Raw genomic sequence first — 10,478 nt, 5'->3', positions numbered from 1 at the left:
CACAAAGGCAGGTCAGGTTTTTTTTTTTATTATAAATATATATAATTCTTCTGCGTAAAGGAAGTAAAATTTGATGTTCATAATTAGTTTAAAACATGTAATTTTCGTATCTTCCGAATAAATTAGATTAATCCCAGATAATTTAAAGACAAGCCTTTTGTCAGATGTGCAATGCAAATGCAAGAAAAGCAAGTCGAGTCAAAGACAAAATATATGTAAAAATGTTAAAATAGCTGTCCCTGATTCGTTATAGCTGTGGTATCAAGTGTTAAATCGAGGTTAAATTGTGATGGTTTGTTATAAGATTTCTAATATGTTTCCTGTCCGAAAAACGTGCTCTCCATCCCTTAGATTATTAATCAAATGCCAATAAGTTATATTATATTAACGAAAGACTACATTGTGTATGTTTTTTCTATAAAAAAAAACGCCTAAGAACTTTCTGGATTTGACTCATTTGAACTACTGAATCGGCTCTATGCATCGGTTCTGAAACGAATCGGCTCAGAATCACGATTCATTCGCGAGTGTCTCTCCTCCTCCTTTTTTCTCCTCTCTCGTTTTGTAGCCTCTTCGCGTCAGTAGTGTTTATTCGCGTTGTCATGGCGGAGGGACGCGGAGATCTGCCGCCGCCGCCGCTACCGCTCCAGCTCCTCGCCTCGCCGCCGGCCAGCAAACGGCCCTGTCTGCGGCCGGCTCCCAGGGGCCCAGGTCCGGGGCCGGGTCCGGGCTTCGCCAGCTCCCGCACGCGCTGCCCCGAGTCTCTGCTGGACTGTGCCGCCAAGGCCGTGGCGGAGAAGTGGGCCTTCGAACGGGTGGAGGAGCGCTTCGAGCGGATTCCGGAGCCCGTGCAACGCCGTATCGTCTACTGGTCCTTCCCGCGGAATGAGAGGGAGATATGCATGTATTCGTCGTTCCAGTGCCGTGCCGCGGGCGAGGACGCTCCCGCGACCGGCTCCAGTGCCGCCTCCTCCGCCGGCTCCGGCTCGACTACAGCTCCCGGAGGGGGGACGTCGAGCACCGCAGGCAACACTGGGAACGGAGCCGCTGGAGATGGACTCCCTTTTCGGCGAGGAATCCGTCTTTTGGAAAGCGGCTGTGTGGATAATGTACTTCAAGTCGGTGAGTTGGGAAACTTGACGAACGTCGTTTTATTTGGGTAAAATGCGGTCTAACGGTCACTTCGCTCCGTATGGAAACGGTGGAACTTTTTCTAACGTTTATTCTCAACCAAACTACACCGGGTTATGTTCAGAAATCAGGAATAGACCATCTCAGACACGTTTATCCCCCCTTTTACCCGCTAGAGGAGTTGAATTCCCCTTTCTCCGTTTTGCCTTTGCGTTTTAGCTTTGAGTGCTAGCGCAGTTTCCCTCAGAGGAGGGTTTTAAAGATTAAAAGGGGGGCTTACGTTACCTCGCCCGTGGAGGACCCCATTTACGGCTATTTTTTCTGCTCAGTTCGCTCAAAAGAGACAACATTTCTTTACGAAAACACACTGAAAACATGATTTTAAAAACTTAGACCATTTCACAGTCGGGGCGCAGGGTTTTCTCTCTCTCCTCTGCTCTCAGGCTTAAGAGACGTAGGAAAAAAAACAACCTTGTCGGTCCAGACCTCTATTGTGAGTCTCTTACTGCACCGTGGGTCGACACACCATCGAAGTTGGGTCTTATTTACTTGGTTTTGTATCGTCGCGTTCGTTACAATGCGTGTTTTTTTATTGGGTCTCTCATTGTAATGAAGTGTAGGCTAATCCGCTTGAGTCCAAATCTCATGGCTTTTGTTTATTTGCTTGCTTGGTCGGGACAAAGGACGCCTGTCTATTTCAACCAGGTCGGAGAAAGCACACATACAGACACTTAGTGACCCAAGGGTTTGGGTTTATATCGAAAATCGACCACAGACCTGGAGGAAAACGGCTTGGTTTCGGTTAAAATCGTCGTTGTGTGGCTCTTCTAACGTTAATACACAATAGCTCCTGCTCCCTCCCCCTCTTCAGGATGATCAATCAGAGCAGTAGGAGAGCCTCTCATATAGATTATAAAATCTGCGTTTGAACAAAGAAACACCACAGAAAGTCCATTTCGACACCTCTGGTTTTAAAGACAAGTCGTGTAGGTTGAAGAAATTAATCGTTGGTGGAGGTTTGAAGCTTGTTGTTTGTTTCTATGCCCCATTCAACATAAAATGCTTGTCCATTGCCTCAGAAGAGTGTGAATTGTTAAGACAACGGCCAGTTGGAGGAAGGAAATTCTTAGCAATTGATGGTAAATTCATTTCACCGTGGGCAGAGAAGACTAAAACACGTGAAAGACCTCATTTACTGCCAGTACAGATCATGCATCGGGCTTATTATGATAGGAGAGGGCCCGTAGCGTTCACGTTGCTGGCAAAGTTCGATGAATTTACAAGAGCAGTCACTTTGATAAGGAAACAAAAAGCACCTTTGTGTTGAGCTCTGCTTTAGTGTGCGTTTTCATTTCTTGAAGAAGTCATTATGGGATCTACCAAATCCCTATTAAACTCAAGTGCTAGGAGGCCAGGTGAGAGCATGCCATAGACCTAACTCAATAATGAAAGCCACAGATAGTTTATTCGTACAAATATCGACTGTGTTCCATTAAAAGGCACGCATACAGGGGAATGTGATATGTTTGTCTGTAATGAAATAACACTGGCATTTATTTAACAAGGTTTCTGTTATGAGGGAGTCAGCCGTTTGCTTTAAAAGCAAACTGTACGTTGGGTTTGTCAGTACTCGCTTTGGAACTGGATATGCCTTTCGATATATGAATGTGCAGTTTTTGGGAAGGACAGCGGTGTGTCTGCTCATAAGATTTAGAACAGTCGGTAGCTGACCGTAATGTATGATTTTAACAGAATGAAGACAGCCTAGTCTTGTAAATTTTTAACCTTCGGTGTTTACTCTATTTCCATGGGAAAGCAGTAGCAGACTCCTATCGCTGTTTTTCGTGTAGTCAGCCTGGGTGAATGGTGGCTTCACAGAAAGGGTTATTATGCTGGGCTTGGACGACGGTGTTGCAGTGCAGTGTAGCATGAGCTAATGCAGCTGTGATTCGGCTGTGTCCGCTGAAGTGTGGTCAGTTTTGTGCATTATAATTTTAAACAGAGACAGTGATTGGTGTTGGGAAGGATTTCCCCAGGGGACGGTTTATACTGGTCGGTCAGAGTGCATCTCAAATGATGGAGTGGATCTGAAGATGTGTTTTTTTTCCCCCTTTTTTTCTCCTGTCCTTTCAGCATTGGCTGAGCCAAACACCAGCTCACACTAGACTTAGTTACTTGTTTTTATCGTTCTCTCGCTGCTTCGTGTCTGGACTTCCTCTCTTTGAACCTGGTAGTCACAAAGAAACTGCAAATGAGGTGCAGAAAGTCCTTACTCTGATCTTTAACGCCTTCACTGCTATGCAAGCCCAGGGTTTCACACTCCACTCAGTTCAAGGAAGCCAACTTTACTTCACTTCACTGAGCCTCACACGCATGCCAGGAGCTTCTCAGCAAGCAAGCAGCTCCTCAGAGCTCGGCACGCTGGATATTAATGCAGTCACTATGGTAAATTATATACGTAGTCTTATCATTGATTTGCTGAAAATTGCAGTAAAGGTAATAACTCAGTGTTATGCTTTTGATTTTATGCGTTGTGTGAAATGTCACAGTCTGAGACACACATCAGCACCAGCCCTTCACTGTTGGTTTTGATTGGAATAAGTAAAAGTACAGGGAAATTGGTTTTGCTTCATACACTTTATTGTAATTCAAAAGCTCACAGCCAGTGAGTGATATATAACTGTAGTTTTGTTGTTTGGTAACAGCTCTGAATGTTGTATAACCAGTATATCGCTGTGAACGATATATCGGACCATTTTGCATTAGTGCACAGATGACTGCTTTCCTGTCTGCCATTGATGGGGTTAGTGTCTTAATTAGAATAATTAATTCTAGTTTGTGTTTGTATCGTTCCCCTCCCCCCCTATGCCCGAGTCTTATAAAGTCCTTGGAGAGGAGGTTCCAGCTTTGAGTTAGGCCTGAGGATTATTGGGTCACGCTTTGTTACCCAGCTGTAGAAACCCCTCCTTGTTCTCAAAGAGGGGAGGAGGTGTTGGGCAAAGGGTTGTTAAGAGCACAAAGCTGCGTTGGGGTGTCTTTATGGAGCCTCCAGTGGTGGCCCGGAGACCAGTGTTAGACCTGAATTCTAGCATTTGGCCACTTGGATGCTTTTGTTTGTTGACTTTATTTACCTGTAAGTTAAAAATAAATGCTCCTGGAATGTTCTTGTAATTTTTGATGTATACATTTTAAAGAAACCTACAATTTTAGAGGTTCTTTAAATGTCCAAAAGTTTGCCTTTACAAAAGTAGCAGCTTTGAAAGCCAGAGAAAAGTTTTTTAGGGAACCAGAAATAGTTTTGCAATGGTTCTTATGAGTCTAGATTCTTTCTGAAATGCTTTAGAGGATATGGCATGAGGAACAAAGCAAAAAATGTTTTAGATTTTATGTCTGATTTTGAGAATTGCATCAAGCAGGACCAGCATATAACTTTTAAGTAAGAGGAGTTAAGAAAACCGTACTTAAGGATGCCTTTTAGCTTAGCTAAGTAAATTTATTCCATATGTCATTAGCTTAAGAAAAATATTTGTTGTTTTATTTAATTGGCCTCTGGTAAGCCTGGACATGAGAACATTTTTAGTTAGCACTTTGTTTTGTGCCATTTGCGTGGGACATCTTCATCATGAGTCAAATCTTCTAAGACTGCAACACCACCTCTCATCATTGTAAATATCTCTTTCTCAATCTTCGGATTTTGACAGACGCTTTTGGTGTTAGTGGTTTCTTTAGGAATGACTGGAGCTGTATTTCATCTTCAGCGGTTGCCACGTTTTGGGCGGTGGGTGTGGTTGAGAGCAGTCACTTTTCAGTCCGTACCCCCGTCATTTTGCCCATATTTATTAGTTTTAATTTCAAAGGCATTTATTTGCAAATTAAACGTATAAAGACCTCTTTCTTTAAAGAAGTCAGCAATATTATGCTAAGTTTGTAATAGAAAGAATTACTTTTAGAAGAGACACTGAAAACAACATAATTCACTGATAGTTTGATCTTCTATAGCAGGGCACAGTTTTTTTCATGTGCTCCCCCCCCCCTCCAAACAACCCACAGCTATTTCTGAGCTTCTTTATGGGACAGATTTTACTGAAAATGACTTTTGAAAGAGACACAGTGGAACCAGTTTGTTTGAGACTGGAGGGTGTTGGGTTTTTGTGGTAAGGGTGTAACGATATGCACAAATATATGGCATGTTTTTGCTGAATTTGCGCTATGATAAGATAGCTCTTTGATGCAGAAGTGAAAAGAGAATGTAAAAATATTACCATATTATTTTGTGTTCAATAACGTTTCACTTTAATGTGAGCAGACCGCAAAGATGATTCTCCAAAATTGGAAACTTGCATAGTAATGTCGACATCGTAACTCATTTAATTGTGATGTCACTGGTCCGTTTTAGCACTGGTTCAGGTTTGAGCATAGGCGTCATTTTTTTGTCTTTGTAATCGGGACACATCTCATCCAGCTCCATACAAGTTCAACAAGGGACCGCTAATTCCACTCCTGTCTTTCGGTGCCCACACTGACAATGTTTAATCAAGGTAATTAATTCTTCGCCTTCAAGTCTCAATGAAAATCAGTTAAACAAATCATCTTTTTTTTGCACTTATTAGGAGTCCGTTTTGAAGGACACGGTCATTAAACACTTTGTCTTCCTCCAAGTCTTTTATCAAAGGAAGGAAATTAATTTGGAAGCGGGGGAGCGGGCCAGTCAGGTACCTCATCAGCACAACATCAGTGGAGAAAAGTAGGAAGAAAAAAGACTTGCTGCTTGAACAAAAAGGAACTTTTGGATATTTCACCAGTTTTATATTGAAGCAATACATAGAAAAAGTGAAAAAATAAAGACGGTGCCCAATTTTTTTTCTGTATTGTTCTGCCTACAGCATTGACCATACATGCTCAGACAAGGCTGTTAATGTGTGGGCTTCTGGCCAATCAGTTATGCTGTGCTTTTCCATGAGAAGCTATGCCCTGATTAAGACATTTTTATAAATTCTCATGTTTCAGTAAAGGTACCTGCAAGGCAAGATAGCTGTAGGAAAATATTAAATATATACATCACCATACCCACTCCCATGCATTTAATTAATTCATTCATTCATTATCTGTAACTGCTTATCCAGTTCAGGGTAACGATGGGTCTGGAGCCTACCCGGAATCACTGGGCACAAGGCAAGACCACACCCTGGAGGGGGCGCCAGTCATTCACAGGACAACACTTACTCACATATTCACTCACACAATTTGGACAAATTTTGAGTCGCCAATCCACCTACCAATGTGTGTTTTTAATCGGGGGAGGAAACCGGGGCACCCAGAGGAAACCCACGCAGACATAGGGAGAACACACCACACTCCTCACAGACAGTCACCCGGAGGAAACCCACGCAGACACGGGGAGAACACACCACACTCCTCACAGACAGTCACCCGGAGGAAACCCACGCAGACACAGGGAGAACACACCACACTCCTCACAGACAGTCACCCAGAGGAAACCCACGCAGACACAGGGAGAACACACCACACTCCTCACAGACAGTCACCCGGAGGAAACCCACGCAGACACGGGGAGAACACACCACACTCCTCACAGACAGTCACCCAGAGGAAACCCACGCAGACACAGGGAGAACACACCACACTCCTCACAGACAGTCACCCAGAGGAAACCCACGCAGACACAGGGAGAACACACCACACTCCTCACAGACAGTCACCCGGAGGAAACCCACGCAGACACAGGGAGAACACCCCACACTCCTCACAGACAGTCACCCGGAGGAAACCCACACAGACACAGAGAGAACACACCACACTCCTCACAGACAGTCACCCAGAGGAAACCCACGCAGACACAGGGAGAACACACCACACTCCTCACAGACAGTCACCCGGAGGAAACCCACGCAGACACAGGGAGAACACACCACACTCCTCACAGACAGTCACCCGGAGGAAACCCACACAGACACAGAGAGAACACACCACACTCCTCACAGACAGTCGCCCGGAGGAAACCCACACAGACACAGAGAGAACACACCACACTCCTCACAGACAGTCGCCCGGAGTGGGCCTTGAACCCACAACCGACAGAACCCTGGAGCTGTGTGACTGTGACCTTGTGAATTTTCCCTCTGGATCAATATGCCATATATGTCGTGAAACAAACTGAGTGGCTGTAAATGCTTATCAGACACAATGTCTAAACTGTATAGTCTTTGGTATATAATGTCATGAACATTTCTTATCATATCATCCAATGCGTATTTGCTGATAGCTATAGCTCCACGTGCAGCTGGTTTATACGTCTCTCAGTGCCGCTCCTTATCTGGGCTTTATGTGGAACTGTAGTAATGAAAACATAAGTATGTACACACATATGCACACCTGTATATTTCGTCCTTCACAGGTCAAGAGTTTTACTTATTAAACTTCCCACAGAAGCCCTTTTCTCTTTGATCTTTGTGCACCGGTTGATGATTACGCAAAAACATCCCCGTGGCTGAGCAGTAATGGAACTTTTATGTTTTTATGCCATGGAAATAGCACACAAGGCTTTTGGAGTCATGTATGTTTCAGAGCTATTCAATGCTTAGAAGCTGAGAATACTGCTGTTTTTTGTTTCTTTACTATTCAAATGTAATTAGTTACACACTTTATCATTTATATTTACTTCCATTTACATTTAGTATCTTCATGTGTGTGATTGGTTTTGATGGGGGGTGGGGGTGACTTAAAAAAAAAAACATTTAAAATTTAATCTGCTCTTTCAACATACTGTACTCATTCGTTCAAATAAAAACAAGAAGTCAGGAGTATCTGGTATCGAATTATGCCATACACACACAGATGTGACTTCTAAGGGTTAAACTACAGTGTGACTGCTTCTCCTTTTTTCTCCTTTGCTCTCTTTTTCCGCTGCATGGTTCCCCTCTGTTTGGGTGTCATTGTCAGGACTTGCGGCTACTTAGAGGCCTTCTCTGAAGAGGGGGCCTCCAGGCAAGCCCCTAATAGGAGCACATTTGGTTGTAATTGCATAACAAATGCAGGAGAATTCCAAGGAAACAAAAAAGGGAGAAAATAGGAAGGCAAACCAGCTGAACCGGAGCACAGCAAACAAGCAATGGAAAGGGAAATGAGGAAGAGTCGGGGTATGAAGGAAATGCTAGGAAGTATGGCCAACATAACATTGAATATGTTTTTATATACTGCATTATTTGGGCTTCATTAATGAGTACGGCTACTATGTGCTTAAAGAGTGCCATAAAAGGTGTACAGAGCGAGTGAGTGGGCTGGGTATACTGCGTATTCATGGTGTATTTTGGGCTGTTTTTTTTTTTCAAAACAATTTCACATAAAAATTAGTTATATTTCAGTTATTTATTAATGCAAAGAATACAAAAATCATTGATGCTGAGAATAACTACAACCCTAATATCAGTTTGCTATATAGGCAGTGTATTGATCAGCAGAGATTCCTGTGGAAACTGGAAAAGAGACGGTATGGATGGATGGAATAGAGATTGGCTGAGAACAGAGGCAGGCTAGAACTCCGATTTGGCCCGAATGAGCCAAGGAGGAGAAAAGGCCGTCCATCTGCGGCTGTAACACTAAACTGAGGAGCGCAGGAAACTCAAGCAGCTCCAAAGCACCGCCCTCCCCCACAGCAGCCCCTTTCATCCAGCTGAGATTTTGTGTGCGGGTTTTTTCTTCTTTTTTTTTTTTTTCTGCGGCCAGTTCACATGGAAACTTAATTTTCTCAGTCTGGACTGAGGGAGGAAGGATAATGCTCGCTGGAGATGGGGTCAAATATCCTGCCAGAAGGCAAAAGAAGGGGAAAAAGGGCCCCAGTCAATGGCAGTCAGCAATGTGCAAACCTCTATGCAAATTGAACACTGCCGCTTTAGGCCTCATTCTACATGTTTTTAATCTGGCCTCGTGGAGTAGCCTTGCTGCGATTTCAGCACTGGACACTGCTGGCAAGGCTTGGGCGTTCGCTTCCACTGTCTATGTGCCTTATTAAAAAGATTTGAAAAGATACCAAGCCACAGAAAGAACCAGAGTGTTTTCTTGAGGACTGGCACATAGATTATTAAAAGAAGACAACAGAATACCTATCAGCTTCGTTACCAGGGAAAACATGCTCAGAACAAAAGCCAATGGGAAGATACTTCAGCAGCTGCCCATTGGCCTCCATTGTAAACACGTTTGAAGTCTCTATTGTACATTTTTGTTTTGTTCCTGTATGAATTAGAAAGACATGTTTTGAGTACAGAGTCCGAAGGAGCGTTTAAGTTGAAAATAAACACTGTTGTATTCCTTTAGAAACATCTCAACATTTTTTTCCCCCTTGGATCTCTTTTTGACATGTAGCAGGCTGTGTAGCTCTGCACTGGCGTTTACACACAGATGGTGAAGGGCTTCCCTTTCATGAATATTTAAAGAGCTGAAAACATGGTCCAGTTGGCTTGCTAACTGACGTGTAAAGGCAACTGGTTAAGTGTTAAGGGCACATGTGATTTAATTAAGAGAGTCCACTAATTGTGATTAGGCCTTGCTTCCCCAGACTAAGAATAAATACGATTTTATGAATATGGAGCGAGGTCACACACACACACACTCGCACACACATTCATATTTCTTTGTTTTTCTACATCGGTAGCTAAACTGGAAGTCCTCTTCCTCAACGTGCTGCATTCATTATTCCACATTGAATTATTTGTTTCAAGTGGACCTTAGAATGTCTGGCACTTTGATGAGCTTTCAAGTGTTCGGCCTTAAAGCCTGTAAGATCCCTCCTTCTGATGCCTTCACAGTGCTAATGGAGGTGTCTTTTGTTTGGGTGTGGAGACTTTTTTTTTTTTTTCTTTTCCCTCCCCAAGAGAATGAGCCATTTGCCCTTCGAAGCTACCTGCTCATATACTCGAATGCGACAGCCAGTCTGGGCTTTGCTGAACGTAAACATATATCTCCACCCAGAGGTAAATGCACATTAGCAGCACAACCTCTGAGGCCCATTCTTTCAAAAGGAGCACAGGCGACGACTCTGTGGAGCAATGATGGAAAAACAGACCCGATTCTTTTGAATAGTCTGTTAATCAAATGTACACTTCAGTGATTCATTTAGTCACAACACCTCCTGTTCTCCTTGGTATACAAGTACGCCGTCACTTGAGTATAACAGTGCTCGCGGAGATTCACCATTCATTATATGCTTCTCTTTAGCTGTTTATCGGGTTTACTTGCCAATGACACGTGTCAACACCCATATCATGGTCCCCGTTGAGATGAGCTGATGTAAAGAACTGTTTTAATTGTGTCAATAAAGTTTTTTCTTGGTA

At 43.4% G+C, this 10,478-nt stretch overlaps 1 protein-coding gene across 2 annotated transcripts in view; it reads left to right on the top strand.

Annotated features, from left to right (window-relative positions):
• Positions 1 to 598: 598 nt before the first annotated feature.
• The window catches only part of LOC136679347 (zinc finger SWIM domain-containing protein 5-like), a 52,875-nt gene continuing 42,995 nt past the window's right edge, over positions 599 to 10,478 (top strand). For both annotated transcript variants that reach the window (XM_066657811.1, XM_066657810.1), the window contains exon 1: positions 599 to 1,122. In XM_066657811.1, the coding sequence (XP_066513908.1) occupies positions 603 to 1,122 (520 nt within the window). In that variant the 5' untranslated portion in view covers positions 599 to 602. The remainder of the gene's footprint in view (positions 1,123 to 10,478) is intronic.

This window comes from Hoplias malabaricus, chromosome Y (genome assembly GCF_029633855.1).
Source record: "Hoplias malabaricus isolate fHopMal1 chromosome Y, fHopMal1.hap1, whole genome shotgun sequence".
NCBI lineage: Eukaryota > Metazoa > Chordata > Actinopteri > Characiformes > Erythrinidae > Hoplias > Hoplias malabaricus.
The sequence above is the reverse complement of the archived record's forward strand: the minus strand, read 5'-3'. Positions and strand labels throughout refer to the sequence as shown.